Source organism: Sturnira hondurensis, unplaced genomic scaffold, assembly GCF_014824575.4.
Source record: "Sturnira hondurensis isolate 20B ecotype Veracruz unplaced genomic scaffold, ASM1482457v3 Scaffold0010128, whole genome shotgun sequence".
In the NCBI taxonomy this organism is placed as follows: Eukaryota; Metazoa; Chordata; class Mammalia; order Chiroptera; family Phyllostomidae; genus Sturnira; species Sturnira hondurensis.
The window spans coordinates 34236281-34263914 of NW_028082759.1; the positions used below are offsets into that span (position 1 = coordinate 34236281).

The following is a 27634-nucleotide window of genomic DNA, read 5'->3' on the forward strand; positions in this document are numbered from 1 at the left end:
GAACTGCTTTTCAAACGGCCACGTCAGAGTGCTGTAGAAGCCACTTCATGGAGCCTTGTGTTCTTCCTATCCTTCCCCTTCTTCCCGCCACTTCCAACTCCATCTAGTACAACTAGAACTAGTTCCTCAAACCTTCCCTTTAAAGACTTGTGTGCTACCACAATAACACGACCCACTGAGCAAATTTTATAGCCAGCCTTACATACTATATCAACATATTGTTCTGAAAACTTTCCTTACAAATTATGCCTGCAACATATTTAGGATAACGAGTAATGGCACTATTGACGTTTCCTCAGAAAATCAAATACTCTTCTAAATAACCAAACAGTGTAAGTTGCTAAAGATAAACTATTTGCTTTGTTCAAAGTGTCAAAGAAGACATTTAATTCTTCAGTATTTTCATTTTTCATTCTCTGCGTGGATTGTGACTATTTCTAAGCTACTCCTGAATTTTATGGAGGCTAGATATTTACTTTTTCTCAAGTTAAAAAGGGTAGAATTGCTGTCTTTTAGAGTTTATAAGGGAAGAATTACTGAACTGAATGCATTTCTCCAACAAGATTGAATTGCAAGAGGGATAATTATTTGGAAAATGAGACTACTGCTATATTTCCCTTTTGGAGTAGGGAGCAGTTAGGTCTGAAGGTGGAGATGTGGGTGGTAGATATATCACCCTGACAGTGTAGCCCCAGTGAGACCCTCCTGTGGACCCAAAACTACCAGCCTCATTCTCAGCATCCTCTATAGACCCAGCCAACACCAATCTTTGCTGGGCAGGTTTGAGTTTTTTTAATAACATTCCATTCCATACTAGCACAGGTAGTACAGCTCCAACATAGGGTGGGATAAGCAGTGGAGTATAGAATATAGAATCATTCTAGAGATGATTGTAAATCTGCCTGTAAATCTGGTAGCACTTCTGTGATGCCATAGATATTTATTTGTATGGACTCTTCTCTTCTTTAGAGGGTGAGCTCATTTGTTTTGAAGATCATGACCTATTATTTCCAAGTACTTAGTAGAATGGATACCTTTGCATTTCTTTAAATGTTGCTGAATGGATAAGTGACGCTTACCAGGCTCAGAGAAGGTGCTTGCACCTTGGCCTGTGTCATTGGACTGCTTCTTTGATTGAACAGCCAAACCCCAGCTCATCTCTATGGAAGCCTGAGGACACACTAGGGCAATAAAACCAATAAAGTAGCCTGCAAGTCCATGAGAACATTCTATTCCCTAAATATTTCTTGAATAATTTCAAATCTGAAACTCTGAGTTTACCCTAAGTTATAACAGGTATTTTAACAAATGTAAACAGTTTCAGAAAGGAAATGAGGTCCTTAAAATTTTTATATACGGGCGATGAGCCCCAAATTCTTCATGCACAGGGGTGCAAGTCCCCTTTGGCCCTCAACAAGATACAGAGTGATGGCTTCACGAGCAGCTTTAACTAGGTCACAGCAGAAACAGGGCCATTACATTTCCTCTTAAACAACACAAAACTGTATTTGTGTGCTGGTAAGCTTTCTTCCAAAGAATGAATGGAGACACATTTGCAACTGGAGAGACCTGTTTACAGGACGGAGGCTTTGAGGAAGAGGCAGAGAGCAGAGGTGTGTGGAAGATGGACACCGGCCATAAAGGGTATAGGATGGCCAGCAAAGCGGGGCAAGGGACAGAGGCTTCTAGGGGGCCAGGGGGTGACCTTACATGACCTTTCACAGAGCCCGACCTCCTGCTTAAAAGTATTCTCCTTTGGTTTTCGACACACATATATGTTTTCCAACCACTCTGTTCTTGCTTTCTCAGTCCCCTTTGCGAGTTTCTCTTCCTCTATCAGTCATTTAAAAGGAGGAATATCAATTGTTTTGACTTTAGCCCATTTTCCCCAATTATTTCTTTCTTCAGTGAACATGGCTTCTTCAACAACTACTCACATGTTGATACTTTCATTTATTCAATGAGTTTTTTAATTTAATTCTTATTCAAGTACAGTTTTCTGTTTTAGTTTTTACTATGCACGTACCACACGCCACACACAGGGATACACCGACGAACAAACCAATGGGTCCTGCTGTGTGGAGCTCACATTTTAGTGGTGGTGCTAGGGGTGGGGGTGGGGGGAAATAAACAATAAACACAGGAAATAAGTGAATTACACTACGTGGTAGAAAAGTGCTATGAAGAAGAAGAAAAAAGTAGAGGAGTGTAAAAGATCAGGAATTCTGGGGAGGTGGGTTGTAGTTATAAATCGGTGGTGACAGTTCTTTTCAGACACTGACTTCTGAGCAGACTTGAAGGTCCCAGGGGTCATCCAGAGCATCTGGGGAAGCGTGTCCTGTGCGAAAATTGTCTGCATACCCAACTCCATACTCACTGGGCCTACCACAGTGTTAACTCAATGTGGGGCATATAATAACGCAGCATTTTATTTCCTAATTATGCACAAGCTAAACTGTATAATATTAGGAAGGGCCATGCCTCGATTTAATGCTATTTGCCTAAGAAGCACATTAGATTCTGGAATATGCTATAGCATTTTATGGTTTATTTTACAGCTTGGCATTCTGCCAATGTTATTTACCACAGATTAAGTATTGATTCAGCAGAATGGGATAGCACATTCAAAATTCTCTCTGCCTGTGTTTTTCTCTGGGTTTTTGCCTTACTCATCTCTTATACCAGCCCTGTCTTTAAAAAATAGAAGCAGAAAATGTAAGTGGGGCCTCTAAAAAGGAAACAAATTAATTCAGGTGGAAAGAAAGCCACTAAAATGATCTAATTTTATTTATAGCCTTTGGGGGCACTATTCCAGCTTTGCGAAAACAGAGGGATAGCTCACAAGAATTATCGAACAGCGTGTCCCTTTGTGGTTTTAAGCAGCTGTGTTGGATACACAATTTGAAGAGTCCTGTACAGACCTGGCCTCAATTACACAGATTCCGATCAGAAATATCTGCTGTGCTCTAGAAGATGAAGATAGGAGAAAGGAAAAGCACTGGACAGCATCTCAAGAAAACAAGTCAAAAACACCCAGAAAATACCCTGGAAACTATGATAAAACAGGCTTTCCAGGGAGAGGGACAAGAAGCATAAAACCTGAAACCTGAGGTTTTAGGAGCTTGAGAATCTAAAGCTGACTTACTTCCCCTTAGTTCTGGGGAGCCAATACCTTGTTTCTGGAGCTGAGACAAAATTCTCTTCACCATCTTCACACACAGAACAAGAGCAGAATATATGACAGATCTCTGCAGTGCAGAGGGAGAGATTCTAGTCTTGTCAAATAAAACAGCATAATCTCTGTCCTGAACATTTCAGCAATTTAACTTCCATGCCACATACGTCACCTCTTTAGCTGTTGAGTACCAAGATGTGAAACTATGCAGGGACCCCATAAATCTAGAAAGGAGACAAGATGCACATCTGGGAGCAAATTTGAGGACAAGGCAATGTAGGTGGAATAGAGTCGTAAAGGGCGCAGTGCAGACTGAGTCCATGGAGCACAGAGGTAGGAGAGCAGGGGTTAGGAGCCCTGGGGAGACTGCAATGGCAGAGACTTGGTGGGACTCAGGATGGATGGGACCCCCCAAAATAGGATCTTAACAATAAAGGACAAAACAATCAAGCTTTTACTGCTTCTATGAACCTTTGTCCTTCCTTCTCTCTCTAGAATCTGGATTGATTGTGAAATGAAGAAGAATTGTAAAATCAGGAAGGACTGTAAAATGAGGAGGAAGAGGTCTTTCGAAGACAAACGGAGAGGAAAGGGGTGCTAGAAGCAGCAACGGACTGAAAATTATCACAAGACTGGGCTCCAATAAGAACTTGCACTGCTAAAGAGTTCAGTGGTGGGCATGTCACAGCTCTGGCTGCATTCGTCCTGGGCAGACCAGAGACCTGAGTCCGTGGTTTTCCAGTGGTGCTGTGTTGCTATCAGTTGTGTTTTCGAGCAGGGGGTGTCATACAGCAGCTAGTTATATGTTCTAAAATAATTTTACTTAAATAATTGATTTAGTTGTCCTGATAAATAACTCTTAATTTATTCCAATATGCTCTTATAATGGGGGAGAGAAACGGGCGATTACAGTGGGTGTGCTCGGAGGTGCCCGCAGGAGTGTGCTCTCCTCAACAGTTGGGTGTGGGGTCGTGGGGGAAAGAAGCTGAGAACCGTTGGCTAGAAAAGGACGGCTAGGACTCTTTCCAGCATTGATGGGTTGTGGTTCCAGTCAGGATGAAAAAAAATTCCAGTGTAATTACATACTCACTTTTCCTTAACATCCTGAGATTCTGTTCTACAGATGTGAGGGTAAAGTTCAGTGATAAGTGTTGTGTGACTTGATTGATGTTTTTGTTCTTAGAGGCCGTCTTGGAGGACGGATTGCAATCTAAAACTTAGCTGGCAAGTTGTTTAATTTTCGAAATGTATTGCCCTTAGATACAAATTTCCCTTTACTGCCTAAAGTCCTCCAACCCCTTCCCAAATCAGTTTCTGCTGTTGTATTACAAATCTTGGTGCAGGGCTCCTGATTGCCCAAACAGAAATCGTTTACTGCATCCAACGATCCTCAAAGAGCTGTGGAAGCCATGGTTTAAATTTCTTTCCAATACAGACCACTCATCTGCTATTGTCTTAGTCAAAATTTCCTGGGTTATAGAAGGGGGTTCTCTGACTCCAGGCTCTTCTTCAGTCTCAGAAGTCCTGAATTAATTTTACTGCAAACATTAATATGCAATTTCTTTGCCTAAAACTTTCCAATGGCCAACAACTGCCTTCAAGATAAAGGGACCAGATTAGGGGCCTTTTCTCTACAGCCCTTGTGGCTGGCCGAATAATGGCCCCCAAAGACTGTGAGGTACTAATCTGCGGAATCTGTGAATGTTACTTTATCTGGGAAAGGGCCTTTGCAGATGTGATAAATGAAGGTTCTTGAATTGGGGCAATCCTCCTGGGTTATCTGGGTAGGCCCTAAATGTAACCACAAGTGTTCTATAGGAGGGACATTTCATTACACAGAGAAGAGAAGGCTTGTGACAGGAGCAGAGGGAAGCTGAGAGCAGACGCTCTGTCACTGGCTTGAAGGTGGAGGAAGAGGTCACAAAATAAGGGAGCCAGGTGTGGCCTGTAGAAGCTGGAAAAGAGCAGGAAAAGATTCTCCTCTAGAACTACCCCCGCCCCCCACCAAGGAGTGTGGTTTGCCTGACCTTCAGCCTGCTGAAATCCATTTTGGACTTCTGACCTCTAGAATCTTAAGAAAATGAGTGTATTGTTTTAAGCCACCACATTTGTGGTGATTTTTTAGAGCAGTGAAAGGGCACTAATATACTCTTATAAGCACCTTTTATCTCTACACAGCATTTATCACGGTTTAATGTAATTGCATTTTTACTAAACTATCAATCTTGAAGGCAGGAATTATGTCTTTTACTTGTTTATATTTCTTATACCTAGCATACCGCCCTTGAAATATTTATTAAATAAGCTAGTAAATTTACCAGACTAGAGGATGCCTCCAGATTCTTCTTTTTTCTCTTTTCTCTCTATTAACATTCTTTGGTTTGGGGGTCAAAGCTCTCTACCTGGATATGTGGGGGATTTGTTTTTTTTTTTGGCTGAAGATCTTAGAGTCCTCTTTAACTCCCATAGTGTCCCCATCCCTCCCTGCCCCCCTCCAGTCACCGTGTTCCAATGCTCTGCCTTCCAGAATCTTCTCCTACCTCTCCTCTCTGTCTGTATCTAATTTTGGCATGCCTAATCTCTCACCTGGACAACACCACAGCCTTTCCATTGGTCTCCCTGCTACCACATGCTTTTATCCACCCTTCATACTGCTATCAGGGTACTTTTCTAAACCACAGATGGATCATGTGAGATCATGTTATCTCCTCCAAACCACTCCCAACCCTCATTGGCTTCTCAGGGGTAACAACATCAGGCGAAACCCTCAGCATAGTGTCCAGCCCCAACCAATGGACTGTTTTTAGGCTCATGTTCTTTTCTGTATAACCCTCTCAGCAGCCACAACCCCACCCCTCCCAGAGCCACTCCATCAATTCCACCCACACCTCTTTGCCTTTGTTTCTGTTCTTCCTTCAGCCTAGACTGGCCAGTTCCTCTTGAAGCCTATCAAAATCCTCTCATGCCTGGGAGGTTCAGCTCAAAAGCCGCCGGTCCGCAGCTTGCCCACTCTCACCCCAGTAGAATTCCTCCTTCCTAGTTCCTACCCTTTGCAACATCATGGATGGAACTGGAAAGCATTATGCTGAGCGAAATAAGCCAGGCGGTGAAAGACAAATACCATATGATATCACCTTTAACAGGAATCTAAACAACAAAACAAACAAGCAAGCAAAATGTAACCAAAGACACTGAAATACAGAAGGTGCTGACAGGGTCCAGAGGGGAGAGGGGAGAGAATCATAGGGGAAAAGGGGAAGGACTCACATGAACAAGTATAAAGGACACATGGACAATAACTAAGGTGGGGGGCGGAGATGGGAGGGAGGTGGGGAGCACTGGGGGGGCAGGGCTGGGAATACAAGACAGAAAACTGTACTTGAACAAGAATTAAATAAGAATTAAAAAAAAAAAGAATTCCTCCTTCCTCTCTCTGTGAGTGTGACACTGTCTCATGCCTCTAGTTGTCAGCTCTCCTCAGCTCACAGCTGCTTGTTTACATGCCAGGCTCCCTCACTGGGCTGTGAGTTCCCAAGAACAAGGACTGAATAGTGTTTCTATTTGCCTGGCATTGTGCTTTGCTCCTAGCAGGGGCTCGATAAATGTTTACTGAGTGAATCACTCTGTCCTGCAGCAAGGTCCCTTGTTGTCTGTCACATCAAAATTGCATTGGCGTTTTGGAGCTGAAGGTCAGTTTTATTACAATTTAAGGTTATAATAAAAGGTAAGAGCTTGCACAAGAGCCTGATCCACAATGTTTTTTCTAGGTTTCTGGCATACACTCAAACTATATGCAAATAAAATTATACCTGAGAATAAGAATATACCTGCGAATGATAATGTACAAAAAGAAAAGGGAATCAATTAATTTTGAATTATATTATGACTTTGTCTTTGTTGCCAGTGCACCTTCCCAATCTAAGGGGGATGAGTGAGATAAATTAGTGCTATGTTTTGTCATGGAACTTGCTGGAAAGCCATTCTAGAATCTCTCGAAATTGCAGACTAGAATGGCATGCCAGAACCTCATTTTAAATAGATGCCAGTTGTGAGAAAACAGTTATTGTATGCTGGTGAAATATATCACACAAATTAAACATTTTTTTGCCGATATATATACTTTCTATTTTTCTACAAAATAAAACAATAAATTTTAATAAAATGTTTTGAGTCAGTGTAAAATTTTACTTTTTCTCTGCATTTCATATTCAGCCCTTCTAGGGGAATATCAAGAGAAATGATGAAGGAGGACAGCGCATTTGGTGTTTTTCAGGGTGGATACCATATAATTGAGTGGGAACTGTAACTTTGCCTTTCTCACCCCCGCTCCTTTTGGTGAGGGTGGCAAGTGGAGTCAGTGAGGCATGATGCCGGGAGGAAGGAGTGCAATGAGACTTCTTCCCAGACCCGTGATCTGTCTCTTTTAGGCCCCACTCCCCCATGTTTCACTAATAATTAGGCTAAACAACAAAAACTAACATGAAAGGAGAAGTGCTTCAAATGGTAACAGTACATTCTGAACCTTGACTTGAGCTAAAATTGCATTTCTGTTTTTTTTAAAGACAAGAATAATAACTTCTTTTTACTGTTTTTAATTTGTTTGAGTGGCCAATACATGTACATGGTTATACATGTAAATTGCTCCCCCTTTACCTGTGTAGCCACCAATGTCTTTTCCCCAGAAGCAGTCAGTTTTACTCCTTTCTTGTTTTACGCCAGGTTTAGTCTACGCATTTATAGCTAAAAAGCCAGTTTTACTATGTGCATCTTTGAAAAAAAAAAACCTTTTCCACAAAGAGCAATACTCTTTATATTTTTAAATCTTAAACCTTGCATTGTTGAGCTCTATGTGTATAATCCTGGGCATTTTTTCATACAAGTACATAAAACAGCTGTGTAATTCTGGCTATTTATATTTTACTGTAGAACTGTAGAGTCATTTTCCTCACTAGTCCTCTGTTGATGGACACTTGGGATACCTCTAACCTTTTGTTCTAAAGAGTGCTGCAGTGAGTATCCTTGTATGAGTTATTTTCTACACAGGTAACTACAGCAATAGGATAAACTCCTAAAAGTAGAATTATTGAATTAGCCAAAAGGATGTGTATTTTTTTGTTTGGTTGACATTGCCAAATACCCTTCCACGGAAGTTGTACCTGTTCCCACTCTCAGAAGAAAGTATGGCATTGTCCGTTTTCTCATGCGTCTCTCCCCAGCGGTCACTCCAGCTGGATGAGGAGCCAACTAGGTCCTCCCGTTTCCCTCCGGACTTCATCATCTACTTCTCCCTGGGGCCTAAGCGAATGCTGCTGTTTCTGAACTCTCCATTCTTGCCACACCCTCCTGGATTCTGGTCCTGCTGTGTTTACTGACCTGTCCTCTCACTGACACTCCTGCTCCAGTGACACTCCGATCAGTCATTTTCTTCCTAGCTTTAAGAGCTCCTAGTTACCCCTCCCTTGAAAGGCTTCTAATTACCCAGTGTTTGTCAAACTCTTCCATCAAAACACCCCTAACAGGCAAAGTCAACATAGACTGTAAGTCCATAACCTCTTTGAAATCTTTGTTTTACCTTAAAAATCACGTGGATTGTCCACTCCACTCAATTATGTATTTGCTTGTTTCAACATCAAATAGTTCTCCTTCTGAAATCTTCAAGTGAAACTGACATGGCTTGAAGGTTTGCTATGACTCTTTGTCACATAACTCCATATACGTGCAGTCCCAGTTCAGTTGGACAGGCATGGCCCTCTTGACACTGAATCCTTTGCTCTGTTTACCTTCTGACCCACAGTTCAGCCTACTTAAATCTGCAATCATCTCTTCTATGAAGGTTTTTCTGACTTTATCAAGTAGATAAATAATTCCTTCTTTCTTTATATTTCCACTGTATCACATGCATACTTATATATATCTACATAGATACAGCATGTATATTTCTACATAGTATCTACAACATTTTATTTCATTTATTTTCTTTCCCTTTTTTTTCTCTTCACTCCTTTCTCCTTTCTCTTTCTTCTCTTCACTTACTCTAGTCTCAGTGGTTTAAATCCTGATGAGGAAAGGGAGTGTGCTGGATTTGCCTCTGCTTCCCAAGTGCCTAGCACAGTGTGGCAAACAGAATGTATGCAGCTTTTTTTTTTTTTTTGCATGAACGGAAGAATGAATGGTATTTCTGATGTGTCTGGTCAAATTGCTTTCTGATGCCTCCAAAGATACATGTTCTCCCAGTTTTACCATGGCTTCCAGCTTAGGTTATCACATTTGTTAGGTTATCACATTTGGTTAAACATTTTGAGGAATAATTTAATAGATGAAATGTTACCTTGTTTTATTTTAATATCATTTCTCATTAGAGGAGTTTGCCCACGTTATCATGTTGGTTTATTTTCATGAATTGTAATTTTAAAAAAATTTAACCTCTAGAGTCTAGGAGTTTTTTTCATATTTCATGTGGGCTCAATTATTTTATTATGTAATGTTTGATTCTGAAGTGTTTATTTACTGCAAATATTTTTTCTTGTATAGTTGCTTATCTTAATTTTGGTTCCTTAAAAAAATTCTTAGCTCTTTACTTAATAAAAATATATCCACATTTGGAATTTATTATGATATGAGGGGGAACCCCCAGAAAACTGGAATTTATTTATAAAAGATTGTGTATTTATTCTTATATGTTTAAACATCAGTCACCTTCAAAGCACTCTCCATTTGATGCAATACACCTATCTGAGACATTTTTCCACTGCTCTAAATAGTTTTTGAACTTACAGATTTTGATGCCTTTTAGGGATTCTGCCATTTTTTTTCACTTCTTCCACATTGGCAAAATGTTCCCCTTTGAGGCCTTTTTTCATCCAGAGAAACAAAAACAAGTCACTCAGGGTGAGATCTGGTGAAAAGGAAGGGTCAGGTATGGGGGTCCTGCTGTTCTGGGTCTAAAACTGCTGACACTCAGTGTGGTGTGGGCACGTACACTCTCATACGTCACCCATCATGAAACGGGCAAGTGTGTTGAAAGAGTCTTCAAAAAGAATTCACCGAAGCCAAACACAGCCTCTCACAACAGTGCCAGCTGGTACACTGATACAGATGGGTTCCTGTAACATTCACCTAGTGGGGGAAGCCTGTACTACAGGGGGTCCGCCCTCCAGAAGATAATTCCAGGTTTTTTTGGATTCCCCCTCATATATGTTATGGTTGTCTAAAGATGTGGTTAATTTATATTTTGAAAATAATTCTTTCGAGTGGGAAGGTGACAGAACTCTGACCCACAGTGTCCGTGGCATTATGGATGAGATACGAGACAAATTTACATGGATTACCGAGTGGAGGAAAAGGGATGGTGCAGCTTCTCTCTCAAGGGGAGAATAAGCCTCTGAGTGCCTCGACCACTCTCTCAAGAGGAGAGTGCCCTGACCCTTGCCTTGACAGGCTTTTATTGGGTTCAATTTGCCCAGGAATGCAGGGTGTATACATAAAGCTCAACAATCATTGTCAGGCAGAAATGCTTAAACAATAGATAATATTCAAATAACTCTGAGCACTTATTCTGAGTCAGAGTCAGATAGTTAAAGGGCCATAAAACTTTGAGGAACAAATTTGCTTCCTGCTTGGACTCTTATCATTTAAATTGAGGGTATTAGCAAAGTAGGTTTCATAGAGTTTTATGCATTCTTTCTTAGGTCTGATGCCCTAGGGAACCCGTCCTTTCCAGCACAGGGCAGCACCTACTACCAGCATTGTTTCAGGCTTAAGTCATTGTTTCAGGCTTAAGTCAGGCAAGGAAAGTAAGGCAGCCAAGAGATTAGGAGACTTCTTGTAGACAGAATGAGGACTCAGGCTATGTCAAAACAGAGGGGCGAGGGTCCATCACCCCTTTTTTCTGTAGCCCCTTGTCCTTCCCTGGGGCCCCCAGTGATTTTACCTGTCTTAGATCATCCCTCCCTTGAGGAATCTTACCTGTCATCGGCTAACCGGTCAAGCACTGGGGGCCAGGCAGGGTGAAGTAAAAGGAGCAGAGGAGGTGCCCCTGCCAGGGAGATAAGCTTAGCTCTTTAGTGGCTTATGGTCCCAAGGTCCCTCACTCAGCCTTAGCCATGGGGCGGGGGTGGGGGGGTGGTTACAGCTCCTGAAACCAGGCAGGGCAGTTCCCAACAGGAAAGTGTCATTTTTAAAAAGATTTTGAATAGACATTTGTATTATTTTGAAGGTGTCTCTCTCATTTAAATTAAAAATGTTTCAATTACAGTTGAAATACAATATTATATTAGTTTTAGGTGTACAACATAGTGATCAGACATTTAGATAACTCACAAAGTAATCACACCAATAAGTTATATGTAGTTATTACAATATTATTGACAATATAAGTATGATTTGAATCTAAATATCTGCACTCAACAATCCATTTGGTAGAGTAGCCAGAATGATTATCTTAAAAAGTTAGTTCGATGATATCACCTTTCAGTTCACAACTCCCCAGTGGTTTCCCATCCCATTCTGAGAAGAATCCAAAGTCCTTCCTGTGATGCTGGACACACATCGTCTTGCATCTGGCTCTGCTCTGACTTCACTTCCCACCCCGCCCCACCCGCTCAGTTGCAGTTACGCAGCCCTCTTGTTCTTCCTTGAAGACATCAGAGATGCTCCCAACCCGGAGCCTGGACATGGCTGTTCCTTCTGCCTGCTCTGTCTCCAGACTTCTTTCCCTCTCTCACTTATCAGAGTTGTCTTCCCTACACACGTACAACAGCTGGCTCTCCCCACCCCTGGTGTGCTCCGTTATTCTCCTGGCATTATATTTTTTCTTCACAACCTGACTTTGTTTTGTTTATTGCTTTTTCCCAATAACCAGCTCAGTAACTAGTAGCTGAATAAATGAGTGAATAAATTCAGGCATACATCTGATAACCTCAGATGACCAGCATACACAATGTGTTTGGTATTTTTTCTTATGATGCAAAAGGACTTATTTTCTTACAACTTAAAAATACTACCATTATAATGTCATTTATGACTAGAGTTTGAACACTTGTCCCCCCTGAATTCATGTGTTGGAATTCTAATGCCCAACGTGAAGGTATTAGTAAGTTGGACCTGTGACAGTGGTTAGGTCATAGGTGGAGCCCTTATCAATGTGACTAATAACCCCACAAAAGAGATTCCAGAGGGCTCCCTAGCACTTTCTACCATGGGAGACCACAGTGAGGACCTGTTATCTATGATATGAGAGGCCCTTACTAAACACTGAATTGGCTGGCTGGTTCCACAATCCTGAACTTCCCAGCATGCAGAACTGTGAAAAGTAAATATTTGCTTTTTAATAAGCCACCCAGTCTCTGGTATTTTTTTATAGCAGCCTGAAATGACAGAGACAGTCACTTTGGGGGCACCAAATAACTTTTCCTAGACGGCTAGGTTCTGCAGACCACTAGGGTTTTGTGAGTTTTGGGAAGCACTGCTTTAGAAGACAGTATTATTCAGCATAGGAGAGCATTTCAGATAATTATAAAAAGCAGGGGATACAAAGAATATCATGGTTTTCCTATTTCTGTATGTAAGAATAGCATGCAAAAGACATTGTTTTAATAATAGAAAGATACTTAAAAACAAGTGTGGATTAAAAATAAGCATAGAGATTAAAAGGGAATTGGGAATCCGAACACAAGGAAAATCGTTAACATTAGTGACCCAGAAGGAACATAAAGCTGCAATGCTTATGAGATGTTAAAAACAGTCACAGGAACCAAACATTCAAAGGAGTTAGATATGCATGAAATTTATGAAAATAAAAAAATAACACGACCTGTCAAATGCAAACGATACAGCTGGAGGAAAACTATCAGGGAGATGAAGTTTGTGTTTGGTAAACTCAGAAATGCAATAATGCTGAAAAGCAACGAGCACAGTGAAAAAAGAAGTAATAGATGAAAGGTTTAAGAACCTTCCTTGTATGCTCGCAGCAAGACCGGAGGCCTTCTCTAGATTGAGCAGCCTGGGAATGTCACCTGCTGGAACAATACAATTACAGGGCTTCAGAATCACTTACAATTATGGGACCAAATGAAATATCAGTAGCCCAATGTTCAAGGAGCTGAAGGAGTGATTCTGTAACCTCTATTATGCAACACTTAAAAAATATTTTTAAATGCTACTGACTTCAGTGACTTACAAAAATGAGCTATTTGTAAAAGGTTTTAAAACTCTGTACCATCATTCCTAAAAACTTTAACAAAGATATTTGTTTGTAATGTTGGAATAGATGTTATAATTAAACTAAGATATTATCTCTCACATGACAATTGTTACATACTTATCCACAGAAGGATCAGAGAAATAAAACAATATATCATTTTGTGTACATACACACAATCAGTATCAAACATAATTTAATCTATGGTTATAAAACGCTGATTTTTATAGCAGCACAATTTACAATATCCAAGGGCTAGAAGCAACCAAAGTGCCCGCTAGTAAATGTCTGGATAAAAAAAACTATGGTACACTTATACAATGGAATACCATGCAGCAGAAAGAAAGAAGGAACTCCTACCCTTCACAACAGCATGGATGGAACTGGGGAACCACTATGCTAAATGAAATGAGCCAGGTGGTAAAAGAGAAATACCATATGATCTCACCAATAAGTGGAACCTAATCAACAAAAACAAATGAGCAAGCAAAATATAACCATTGAAATAAAGAACAAACTGACAGTAACCAGAGGGATGAGGGAAGAGAGATAATGAGGGATAATAAGGGAAGGGCCATCAAGGAATATGTATAAAGGACACATGGACAAAGCCAAATAGGGTAGGTTTGAGGGTGGGATGGGTGGGGCTGCAGGGCGTGGTGGGGTGAAAATGGAGACAGCTGTACTTGAACATCCATTTGGGTATGTCTTGCAAAAGAAACACGAAACATAAAACAGAGATGAAGTTTTTCATACAACCAGTATCTGGATTAACAAAATGTGTTTCTATAGCAAGAGAAGAAAATGAAAGTTTTTTAAAAATTTTCTTTAGCTTTAGAAACAGAAGGATTTTCACTTCAGTCTTAAAACCTTCTATCCTAGAAAGAACAGAATTTGCAAAGACATGTTGAAAGTTGATAAATTAGAGGAGCACTATGAAGAATCAACAATATATTCTTTGGCTGAGTAATGCTATGAAGGTAGAGGTAATAGCTACTATTTCTAATTGGTACATGATTTTAAAAGGTGAAAATAGTATGCATGATAATTGAATATGAAAAGGTGGGAGAGGTAGTAACAATAATGAAAACAAAGAAAAAAAAGAAACATTGAACAGAATGTCAGAAAGAGCTTATGAAAGCATAAACTTCTTGGCCAAGGTAATAGATGTGCACTGGGAAATGGAATGCTTCTGAGAGGCTCTGCATTGGCTGGGGCTTCACGGAAGGGCACAGAATCCCCAGTGGCTAGTTTAAGCACAGAGGATTATTTTTTAAAGGCATTAGGGTCTTTCAGAGGAATCAGGTAAGAAACTTCAGTTTGAGCCTTCGAGAGGCAATGTGCAGGTTTCCAGGAGGGGCTTTGCTACGATGAGGAAGTAGGGGATACAGAGAAAAGTGGGGATGAGGAGGCTGCCCCAGGGAAACCACACCCCCACCGTGGTGCTGGGCAGCAGGGACAGTAGAAGCCATTAGAAAATGACCTCCATCTTCCTTCCCTATTGAAAGTCTCACACGGAGGGCAGCTAAATGGTAGAACACACCCAGATGCCTTCTAAGGGGTTCTAGGAAGTACAGTCTTCATCTTTTCTGGCCTCTGCAGTGTAGGAAGTCACACTAGAAAGAGGTGGGAATGGATGGAGACTGCAACCAGGACGTGCACTACAGACTTCATTACAAGAGACACTTAAAGAGAAAACACCCAAACCAATGAGAAAACCAGAAAAACCAGTACGAACCAGTTCTTCCTAAGTTTCAACATCCATTGTCAGCTTTTCCCAAATGTCACCAGGGCTCTATATTATACAGGATTTAAAATACAACATTTGGAACCAGAGTAAGAAATACCTTAAAGATGCATATTTTTATTTGGAAACCTATAATTTGAAACTGATAGTATTTCTCTGGTGCTACTTGTGGGAGGCAGCGAATAAGAAAAAGGTGCCTGGACCCTGGCTGGTGTAGCTCAGTGGATTGAGTGCGGGCCTGCGAACCACACGATCACGGTTCGATTCCCAGTCAGGGCACATGCCTGGGTTGCAGGCCAGTTCCCAGCAGGGAACACATGAAAAGCAACCATACATTGATGTTTCTCTCTCTCTCTCCTTCCCTTCCCCTCTAAGATAGATAAATAAAATCAAAAAAAAAAAAAGAAAAAAAAAGAAAAAGGTGCCTGGCATTGGGAGATTCTATATAATCAGGTACAAGTGGGATTGTTTCAGGCAATTATGGGGATGATAGATGTCTTAAAACCATCACCAAGAAGTCAGGCCAACACTAATTCTCATTGTGTTCATGTCTAAATTGATAGCTGGGTTTTCAGGCAGTGTGGCAGCATTGTGGCAGATATGGTGATAAAGCTCCTGCCAGAAACACCTCTAAGTGTTTGATAAATCAATGTAAATACACAGCAGAGTTCTCAAATGTTCCTGGAGGAACAGAGAGAGCTGTTCCTTCAGGGAGAGAGAGAGCTGGAATGAGAACAGCTGAAGCAAAGGCTGCAACCATTCTCAGGCTTGTTTCAATGGCTGAATGTGGTGGCAGCAGGCTTGGACCAGGATTTGGATTCTCAATATGCAGGACAGGGAACAAGACCCAAGCATACAGCTGGGGCCCTGAAAGAGCAACACTTTCAACTGAAGTGTGTACTACAAAGCAGTCTGTCTCGGTGGGAAGATACCAACCTCTGACTAGGAGAAAAGAAGTCTCCCCAGAGAACTGGCAATCATACACCTGACATCACATGCAGATTCGTGCTACCAGCTTCGTAATGAGGTGTCCCAAGATCATAAACAGCAACTGAGGAATCTTCCTCTCCTTTCTTCTTACCATGTATTTCCCATCTCTCTCTCTCATCCGTGTTTCATCATTTTGGTTAAACGGGCCCCGTCTTATTATTATTTTGATATCAACTATTCCTTTGTAGACACATGTTGTTCACCTCTGACCAAGTAGAGTGACTGATCGTGGTAAGTTGGTGCCTAAGGGTCACACTAATGACTAGAAACAGAGGCACTGGAAACAGACTTGGCTTCTCATACTGGCTCAATTTTTGTGTAATTTGAAGCATGTTTCCTAATTTCTATAATACTAGTTTCTTCCTTGTTTAGATAGGGATAATACTAGCATCCACCAATGGGCAATTCATCTTGAGCACTTAACACATGCTAAGCACATGGTGAACCTGTTTTTTAAAAAGATTTTATTTATTTATTTTTAGGGAGAGGGGGAGGGAGGGAGAAAGAGAGGGAGAGAAACATCAAGGTGTGGTTGTCTCTCGTGCACCCCCTACCTGGGACCTGGCCTGCAACCCAGGCATGTGCCTTCATCAGGAATTGAACTGGCGACCTTTTTGTTGTGGGCTGGCATACAATCCACGGAGCCACACCAACCAGGCCCCCATGGTGAATCTTTAATAAATGCTAGCCGTGTATCAACACCACCAGTGAGCNATTCTATATGATCAGGTACAAGTGGGATTGTTTCAGGCAATTATGAGGATGATAGATGTCTTAAAACCACCACCAAGAAGTCAGGCCAACACTAAGGAACAGAGAGAGCTGTTCCTTCAGGGAGAGAGAGAGCTGGAATGAGAACAGCTGAAGCAAAGGCTGCAACCATTCTCAGGCTTGTTTCAATGGCTGAATGCGGTGGCAGCAGGCTTGGACCAGGATTTGGATTCTCAATATGCAGGACAGGGAACAAGACCCGAGCATACAGCTGGGGCCCTGAAAGAGCAACACTTTCAACTGAAGTGTGTGCTACAAAGCAGTCTGTCTCGGTGGGAAGATACCAGCCTCTGGCTAGGAAAAAAGAAGTCTCCCCAGAGAACTGGCAATCATACACCTGACATCACATGCAGATTCATGCTACCAGCTTCGTAATGAAGTGTCCCAAGATCATAAATAGCAACTGAGGAGTCTTCCTCTCCTTTCTTCTTACCATGTATTTCCTATCTCTCTCTCATCTGTGTTTCATCATTTTGGTTAAACGGGCCCCGTCTTATTATTATTTTGATATCAACTATTCCTTTGTAGACACATGTCGTTCAGCTCTGACCAAGTAGAGTGACTGATCGTGGTAAGTTGGTGCCTAAGGGTCACACTAATGACTAGAAACAGAGGCACTGGAAACAGACTTGGCTTCTCATACTGGCTCAATTTTTGTGTAATTTGAAGCATGTTTCCTAATTTCTATACTAGTTTCTTCCTTGTTTAGATAGGGATAATACTAGCATCGACCAATGGGAAATTCATCTTGAGAACTTAACACATGCTAAGCACATGGTGAACCTGTTTTTTAAAAAGATTTTATTTATTTATTTTTAGGGAGAGGGGAAGGGAGAGAGAAAGAGAAGGAGAGAAACATCAAGGTGTGGTTGTCTCTCGTGCACCCCCTACCTGGGACCTGGCCTGCAACCCAGGCATGTGCCTTCATCAGGAATTGAACTGGCGACGTTTTTGTTGTGGGCTGGCATACAATCCAGGGAACCACACCAACCAGGCCCACATGGTGAATCTTTAATAAATGCTAGCCGTGTATCAACACCACCAGTGAGCAAACCCTGTACGATCTAAATTTCTAAATCTTTAGGATTCTATGCCCTTTACTCTTTGTTAAGTGAGCATAATAGTTTAACTCACTGATTCTTTTATTTTAAAATTTCCCTATCTACTTCTGCAGGAGATTTTAGGTGATTAATTATCTTTTTACATGGAATTTGTTATGAAGCAAATAGGACAAGCCAACAGATTTTTTCCCTTTATATTCCTGTAGAATCCCAAATAATTCCTTGGGCATCAGATAAGGACTCATTAAATCTTCCAGAGCTTTCTGGTACAACTTACAGCACCATGCATTCCAGAAGGTGCTTATACATTCATTTTGATTTAAAATTGAATGAATATATAATGTGTTAGAATCACCCTTAACAGAAGTGGCAGGGATTTGAGGGGTCAAGTTCAACCTTCTGGCTGATATCTTATTCCATCTATATGTCATTCTCAGACCCAAGTTATCCAGCTCCTGTCTGTAAATTTCAATGATACAAATTCATTGTCTTGTAAGGCAGTGCATTCCTGTTGTGAGTTCTATGCCTCTCAAAATTTGATGAGGGTGAGTTCTTTCCCTGAGCTCACCTGGAGGCCAGTCTCAGCACTTTCTCACATCCTCAAATAGCAGGTACAATTACACAAACCATAGTCAGTGAAGCAGATTGTACTGAATATTATCAATGGTGGTGGTTATGCAGTACTGATGAGGATTTAATTAACAATTTGATCAAAATCCTCATTAGACATCTTTGAGTTTCAAAGTTCCTTTCTAGATATTTTAGCAATGTTACCTCTCTTTTTTTACCCTCTCTTTTTGCCCCAAACTTAGTCTCTGAAACGCCTATATTTTTATTGCAATTCAGCTCAGGTTCTCAGCTAGAATAACTCTCCCTAAACCAAAGGCCTTCAGTGGGAAGAACTCATCCGCTTAGAAAGATGGCAGCAACCATCTATTCTCTCACAGGCACTGGCTGAATACAACTGGTATGGAGTAATGTCCCTCGTCATCTCAGGTGATCTATCAAAATATTTGTCCAACTAAACAGATCCCCCCTCTTTTTGAAAAAGTAAGAGGGTTTGGGCAGGAGAAGGGCATGTGTGGAGAGGGACATAGTAACTGGGCTGTAAAAAAGTACAATTTCCCCCATATTACACCTAATTTATAATATTAGGTGACTGAGTGTTCTAAAAAAGTAGTTACATTTCATTAGGTGCCTAACTAGCTCCTAAATGGCAATTAAAAATTTTTAGAACAGCTTTATGGAGTTATAATTCACATACCATAAAATTCACTTTTTTGAAGCATACAATTCAATGCATTTTAGTATATTCTCAATCATCACCACTATTCAATTCCAAAACATAGGGGCTGGTGAATGTAGGTTTACAGTTGAGAGTACATGAAGTGCAGGTTATTCTTGTGCTATTATCTATTAATTTTATCTATTAATTAGTGTATTATGCATTATTATTAACTTACTTTTTTCCACTCCTGTGTTTCTATTTTCTCCAAAAGAAACGCTTTACCCATTGGCAGTCACTCCCATTGTCCTCTCTTCCCAGCCCTTGGTAACCGCTAACCTACTCTCTCTCTCTTTATGGACTTACCTATTTTGGACATTTCATATAAGTGGAATTATATAATATTTGTTACTTTGTGACTAGCTCATTTCACTTAGCATAATGTTTTCAGATTTTTCCATGTAACAGTACTTATTTTTTATGGCCAAATCATATTCCGCTGTATGGATACACCATATTTGGTGTATCTACTCATTAGCTGATAGACATTTGCATTGTTTCCACCATTTGGCTGGTATGAATAATGTTGCTATAAACATTCATATGCAAGTCAATGTATGACAAATGTGTTTATTTCTCTTGGTTATATACCTAGAAGTGAAATTGCTAGGCCTTATGGTAATCTGGTGTTTAATTTTCTAAGGAACTATTAAACAGTTTTTTTAAAATTTATTTTTCTTTAATTGATATTTTAGAGGTAGGGGAGGGAGAAAGAGAGGGAGAGAAACATCATTGTGAGACAGAAACAATGGTGGCTTCTTGCAGACACCCCTACTGGGGACCGAAGCCACAACCCAGGCATGTACCCTGACTAGGAATTGAACCCATTGGTTTGCAGGAGAATGTTTAACCAAATTGAGCTACACTGGTCAGGGCTATTAAACAGATTTCCCAAGTAAGTGGCTGCATTATTTTACATTCCCACCAATAACTGGGAGTGTTCTAGTTTTTCCATACTCTCACCAACACTTGTAATTGTCTTTCTTATTTATTATAGCCATCTTAGTAACTGTGAAGTGGTACCTTGATGTGCATTTCCCCAATGGCTAATGATACCAAGCATCTTTTTATGCTTATTACTGTCTGTACATCTTTTTTGGACAAGTGTTTGTTCAAATAATTTGTGCATTTAAAATTGGGTCATATGTCTTTTTATTGTTGAGTTGTAAGAGTTCTTTTAATATTTTGAATACAACTCCTTTATCAGATATACAATTTTCAAGCATGTTCTTTAATTCTGTAGGTTGTTGCAATAGTAATTTATGTTTAGGCAACACTTGATTCACAAAGGGACTAAAGCTTATGTATGGATATCATCCAAATCTTTTGCTTCTCTTCTGGATTTATTCCAATTTGGAGAAAAGCATGCCCTGGCTGATGTAGCTCAGTAGACTGAGCGTGGGTCTGTGAACCAAAGTGTTACCAGTTCAATTCCCAGTCAGGGCACATGCCTAGGTTGTGGGCCAGGTCCCCAGTATGGGGTGTGGGATAGGCAACCACACATTGATGTTTCTCTCCCTCTCTTTCTTGTTCCCTTTCCCTATCTGTAAAAATAGATAAAATTTTTCAAAAAAAAAAAAAAAGAGAAAAGCAGTGTCCACAGCATTCTTTAAAAGGAGTGCAGGGAAAAATGGGAAGAATACCTACTGTCCCTAATAGAGAGTATGTGCTCAGTTAACTTTTCAAAATGAATGTGTACAATTGATATATTTGTTCCTGGTTCCCACCACTATTCTGACTTGAGTCTCTCTGAGGGACTTTCAGAGCCATGATATCCATTTCATGGCCTGAAGGCCTCCAGGGGGACCTATGAAGTATTGGGAAGATGTACTTGTTTCCATGTGTATGCCGTAAGCTCTCTACTCTACACTAAGTGCACTAATGGGTCAGAGATTTCATGGTATAAAGCAGTTTTGCGTTGTACACTTTAAGTTTGAGATTCACTGACTTAAGAGAAAGAAGCAGTTGTTTTCAATGGGCCTGGGCATTTCCATATCATTTATACTATGGGTGCTTATTTGGAGGTTCATTTTGGGATTTCACTTATTTTATTGCCCTTGACCTAAGACTGGTTCCCTCAGTGGAGTTCACTGTCCCCTTGACCAAACCAGTAGCTGTGAGGAGACGGGTCTGATGCTGTGAGGGAGGAAGGCCGCATCTGCCTGCCTGCCAAATCAGTTGAATCTACTCGGGAGATGTTTGGAAGGAGAGATGATCCCAGACAGGCAGTCTGCATTTCCACATGACTTACAACAGTCTATCAAGGTCATTTTCAACTGACATATATTATAGTCCCTTGTCAACATCTTGAGTGTTGACTTACAGAAAGAATCAGAATGATTCAAAAATGGGAAGAATCAAAGGAATTCTAGTTGGGACAGCAGTTGAAAGAAATCAAAGAAGGCATATGTATGAAGGAAACAAGCTGGGTAAGGGAAGAAGAACCCAGGGTAGCAGGGCAGTTATTTGTAACTGGATATAAACAAGAGTCTAACCTTACACAGGCAGAGCTGGCTGGACTGCTAGTGTTACTGAGCTCAGTTACCTACTCCGGGCACTCACGCAGATGGTTGTGGGCATCCTGTGTATGACACACGTATGGGTGTGGGTAGCGGTCAACCAGTGAAATGGAACACATACCTGTGAGCATGCACAATGGCCCCATCAGAGAAGGGGGAAAGGGAATTTAAAAAAACCCCAGCAGCCTTAGGGAGTTAATGTGAATAAGCTTGTTGTCTCAGCCCAGGTTGAAGAAAAATATCTTAACACTAAACAGTCATCAGTAATAGCATTTTATAGTATTTATGCAATGCCTTTTCTTGCTCCATGGCTCATCAGCGCAACGCTCTACTGAAGGAAAAGGTGGTTTTACAATCGACCTGAGGCTCAGAGGTGAATCGACTATTCTGGAGGGGGAGAAAAGGGAGGTCACTGTTTGGAGCTAGGACTAAATCAGGCATTAAACATGTGTATATTCCTTTAATTCCTACAAGAGCCCTTTGAGGTGGGTGTTATTATTATTATTATTATTATTATATAGATTATGGAAAATTAGCCAGGTATTTTGAGCAACAATGGTAGAATAAAACCATATCTCATGCTCTAGAACCATATTATTGTTCTACTCTACCCAGTTCTTAGTTGCCAATTCTGATTAAGGGAGGTTCCCCAGAGGGAGATGTGCGGGGAGTCTAAGCCCATGCCCACTCTGTCTGAGGCTGGTGGGGACAGGAGGGGAAGCATGAAACACAGAGCCCACGGTGTCAGAGTGAGTGACCCACGAACGGCCTGGCTTCTAAGAGACAAAGACTTTCTGTCATGCAAGGGTCGATATTTTGAAGGGGTTAAGGTAGGACTCTGCCTTTTGATACCAGTTCTCTTTTCCTTCCCTCTGTTGACAATACCAGTGAAGGACACCAAAATATGTCATCAGCAAATATACCCCTTTGACCTAAAAATTAGTTTGAGCTGAAGACAACGAAGCAGCAGGAAACGCAGGGAAAGACCTCTGTACCTTCCCCTTTTCCGCCTAAAGACACGATATAAATTCTCCTTATCTTGGAGATAGACCCTTATCAGCACCTGTGCACCTGTGAGGAATCTAAAGCAACTTTACTCCACGAGTTTCCTCCCACATATTTATCTTCCCACAGTTTGCTGCCCTTGAAAGCCTAACACTGCTTTCCTCTGTCCTGCTATTTTCCTTAAACGTTTTGCTCTTTGTTGGAGAGGCTGTGTAAGCCAGACTTCTAAGTTGCGATTTTGAGTTACTTTTTGTGAGGTTTCTGCCATGTGACGTGTACTGTCCATGTTGATAAACTGTTTTTCTCTTGTTCAGCTGTGATTTTGTTTAAGAGTCCCAGCTAAAAACTGGAGATGGGGAGAGGTAGAGTTTTGCCTCCTCTACATAAGCTATGGCTAATACTCTCTCTCCCTAGTGCCCAACCTGCTTTTTTATTTTGCAAGTTTGCTTTCTCAAAATGACATTATTTCAGTGCTTCGAAGGTATGTACCAACGAAACAGGTAATGTAGCGGAAATATATTTTCCATGTGTGTGGTGAGTTAGTGCAGAGCTGACATATTGGTGGGTTCTCAGCAGGAATCTGGCAGCTTTGGTCATCATGGACAGATGACAGCAGGATCATTGCCACTCTCAGTGAAAGCGTGAAAACACTTAACCAGATTTGCACTGCAGACCAAACTTCCAGTTTCTGAATGACAGAGACTCTATTCCTTAGTTTGCTGCTTTTACATTGGTGTTTAAATGTTCAGTTTTCATGATTGGGTTGATAGATTTATATCCTTGATGTTTACATATTTAAAAGCCCTTTCATTTTGTTTTGCAAATTATAGCTACAATGTATATATTCATGTTTTTCTTATTAGGTTTTCACATACAGAAAAACATCAGTTGTACATTAGAGTCCTAACGAGCTCATCATTTCCGAGTGTAAAAGCTGTGGAACCTTCGGATCTGAATCTCAATGAGTCCCCGACTTACCGCACCATTTCACTCTCCAGTTCCGATTGGCATCAACTCCGCGGCACTGAAACCTCGAGTTCCTTGATCTTGTTTTTCTCCAAAATCGATCCTAGAATGTGATGAAAAACATAGTTGCAGAAAGAATCGTTAAAAGATTATTCACAAGCAATTTAGTAGCACAATCAGTGAATGAATCCCAGCATTGCAGGGGAGAATTCCTTCTGGAACAGACCAATTCAGGGCGTGGGAGGAAGATACCAGGTTCACGCTCCATTATCTGCCACAAACTTGCTGTCTCTTACCTTAGCTCAGCCTCATTTCTTTTAAGGCAAATCAAATAAGATGGACTGAACTAGTGATTTTTCACAATTTATCTTAAAAGAGAAATATTTATTTACGTGAACTGTATGCAAAGCTATAATAAAAACAAACAAAATCAAAAGGTTGCTATGATGGGGGAGGAGTGGAGGTTTCTTTTGTAACTCTGGACCACTGGGCTGGCTGCCCACAAGCTTCCTTCCGGTTCTGGGACAGTTTTCTGTGGTTAATTTAGTCTCTCTCTCTGATTGGATAGGCAAAGTGACTTACATTGGTCCAGCTGAAATGGTATCCATCAACGTTAAACACAGGCATGATATAGAAATACAGATGATTCATCATTTTTCTCATGATTGGATCACTCCTATAGGTTAGAAGAGCCTAAAAGACAAAGGCAACAGTTTTCTTATAAATTGATTCCAAATACAGATTTAGAAAAAAATATGAAAATCCTTTCTCTTCATGGAAATACCAAATATGTTGAGTTAAAAACAACAACATAATATGAACTATACTCTTTGACATCACATACTTGTATTCTTTGACGAGACTTTTGTCTCAAATTCTGTATTATGAATAACATTTCAGCAAAGGTGGCAAAACATTAATTGGGCAGCCTCTTGCTCAATTAATATTTTTTTAGATATGGCTACATTTTAGGTTAAGAAAGCAATAATTTTTTACAATCAGTTCTTTATAGGATCCCATTCCATTGTGAACAAAATACCTAAATACAGTTTGATATCTTTACATGATATGCAAGCTAGTTATATATGTCACTTCATTGTCTGTCTAACTGGTGCCATATTTAAGCCTTAGGAATTATCACATGGACACTTGGTTACTCCTGGCTTTTCTATAAAAAGCTTGATGAACAATATGACACCTCTGACGTCTGGTTCTTGTGACTGGGTGTTACTTCTGCTGTGTCTGACCCCAGCTCTGAAGATTCTGCTCTATAGATTTTGCCTCAGTAGAAAAATATTGAATATACCAAGTCAAGACATTTTGAAATATCATCGCTTTTTTAAAAAGTTCTTTTTGATGTATGTTTGTCTATGTATAAAGTATCTTAGAAAAACATGTAGGAATTTTATAGCAATGGCTGCCTCTGGGGAGCAGGACTGGGGGACAACATAAGGAAGGAGAATTACTTTTAATTTTCTGCCCATTTGGATTGCAATGGAAAATAAAATAATTCTTAAATATTATGTACATACTTCCTTGGAAAATTTAACACTTAAAATTTCAATCTTTCTTTACACTTAATTAAGTAGAATTTCTGAGTCCATCGTAAGCAGCACTTTGTATTTACATGGTGAGAATTCTGTTCCTAGAGAGCAATCCAATAATACAAGTTATTATTAGAAACTATTATTATATTACATAGAATAATGAAAACATCAGGATATATTTAAGGACATAAGAAAAGAGTTATTAAATATAATTTTATTAAATATAAATATCTATGGAATCATCACAAATTAATAAACACTAATGTGATTTTCTTCTGTTCTCTGTTATTTAAGGCTCAGTAATAATTTGCTGGCCATATAGCTTTAGTAGAATTTTCGTATTTGTTTGAATTTCCATCAATTGTCTAATGTTTCAAACTACAGGAATATCTCTGATAATCAATTGTCCATATCTAGAAATGTTTTCATTTAATGAATGGACGCGCCCCGATGCTGGGAGGAAGCCTGCTGGGGACAGCAGCGACAGAGCTATATGGTTAGTGACATTCCCCCCTCAAAGTGGCTTTCCATGCCACGTTAGAGAGGAAGACCAAGAGAAGGGAGAAAAATGAGCTGGGGCAGCAGGGCGGAAAAGGATAGGAAAAAGGCGCGGTAATTTATCCTGCCGGCACTGGAACCTTGGCTCGTTTGCCCCAGTCCGAACTGGGGACGTCTCACCTTTCCCAAGCATGGATTATGGATCACGTCAGCACCTAACCACCAGGCTAGGCTAGAGATGTTCATGAGAATGGTCTCTTATCCTGCCTTCTCCTCCTTCAATGCAAGTGACCATTATCCTTTTGTATTTAAAAGAATATTCCTAACTTCCTTTTTAAAGTTACAATCTATTTGAAGTAAATAGAGAAAGTGCAGAGAAGAATATCATATCTATATGCCCACCAAACACGTCTTTCCATATTTATCAAATCTTTTGAGACATTGTAGATAAAACTAAAGCTTCCTTTTAACCCTCCCTGACTCCATTTTCCTCCCCTCCACCAAGCTAACCACTGTCCTAAATTTGATATTACCTTTCCCATGCATGTTTTGTTTTGCTACATATATACATATATAGATTCATGAACAATATATGTGTGTATGCTTTGAGATTTCACGCATCAAGTGTGTCAACACTCAGTCTGCTGCTCTCCCCAATATTATATTTTTGACACTTACTAAGTTGGTCATTTATTTATTTCAACTAGTATTCCATTATAAGTAAACAAGCAATATATTGATGTCTTAATTTGTTAATTAACACTTAGGTCGCTTCTGATATTTCATTGGTACAGTATTACAATGAACATTTTTGCACATTTTTCCTAGACGTGTGAGAATTTTTGATGTTATATACATAGGAATGGATTGGCTGAATCATGGACTTACATACCTTCCACTTTACTAACTGTTACCGTTTTCTCTCTAAATCAGAAACACTCTCATCTGCAGCGAATGAGAGTTTCCATTGCTCTACAAACTCACCAACCCTTGGTATTGTTAAACTCTTAAGTTAAAACATTTAAGGGTATGAAGTTGTTTAGTTTTTTCTTCATATTTCCCTGATTACAAATGATAGTAAATAGCTTTTTATATAATAATAGGCCATTCTAAATATAAATTGCTCACTTATATTTCTACCTATTTTTCTACTAAACTCTTCTTATTCTTCTTATATTCTGCTATTAATCATTTGGTTATATGCATCCTGAACATCGTCCTTTCTTTAAACTTGTTTCCTATTTTCATCATATCCTTGTTGTACACAGATTTTTAAGTTGTCACCACTACATGTATATGTTTTCTTTAAGGACTTATCTTTGCCTGAAGATCATAAAGATATCCTAAATTTCTTTCTTTTTAAAGTATATTTTACTGATGCTATTACAGTTATCCCATTTCTCCTCCTTTATTCTCCTCCATCCTGCACACTCTCTCCCACCTGCATTCAAAAGGTTGTTTTCAAGCTTGTTTTTCAAATGTGGGCCTTAAACCTCCTAGAAAGAATTCTTTACATGATGTGAGGTTGGGATTTATTAAATTAATTTATTTTTCCATTATGGAAGACCAGTTGTGCCACTGTGTTCATTTGGATGGTTTGTCTTTCCCTTAGTGAGTTAAGACGTTCTCTGTCAAGCGTCAAGATTTCCTCTGTGGGAGGACTTGCCCTAATGCACTTTGGTTTACATCCAGTCACCAAGCCACGCCGCAGTTTACACAGAATCTGCTGAGTCCGGTAGCATGTGCCTTCCCATGTTGTTGCCCTTCAGAGCTGTCTTGGCTATTTTTTACCCTCTTCTGTTCACATTAATTTTAAAGTCAAGGTTGAACATATTTAAAATGTTCTGCCCTGTCCTAGGTTGTTTTCTAATT

The 27634-nt window shown here is 40.1% G+C and overlaps 1 protein-coding gene across 1 annotated transcript in view; it reads right to left on the reverse strand.

Moving 5' to 3' along the window:
* The window catches only part of CPA6 (carboxypeptidase A6), a 72412-nt gene that overhangs the window by 16400 nt on the left and 28378 nt on the right, over nt 1-27634 (reverse strand). Inside the window, exons 5-6 of the mRNA XM_037058761.1 lie at nt 24300-24410; nt 23730-23820 (exon numbers count right to left, since the gene is read on the reverse strand). Of these exons, the coding sequence (XP_036914656.1) occupies nt 23730-23820; nt 24300-24410 (202 nt within the window). The remainder of the gene's footprint in view (nt 1-23729; nt 23821-24299; nt 24411-27634) is intronic.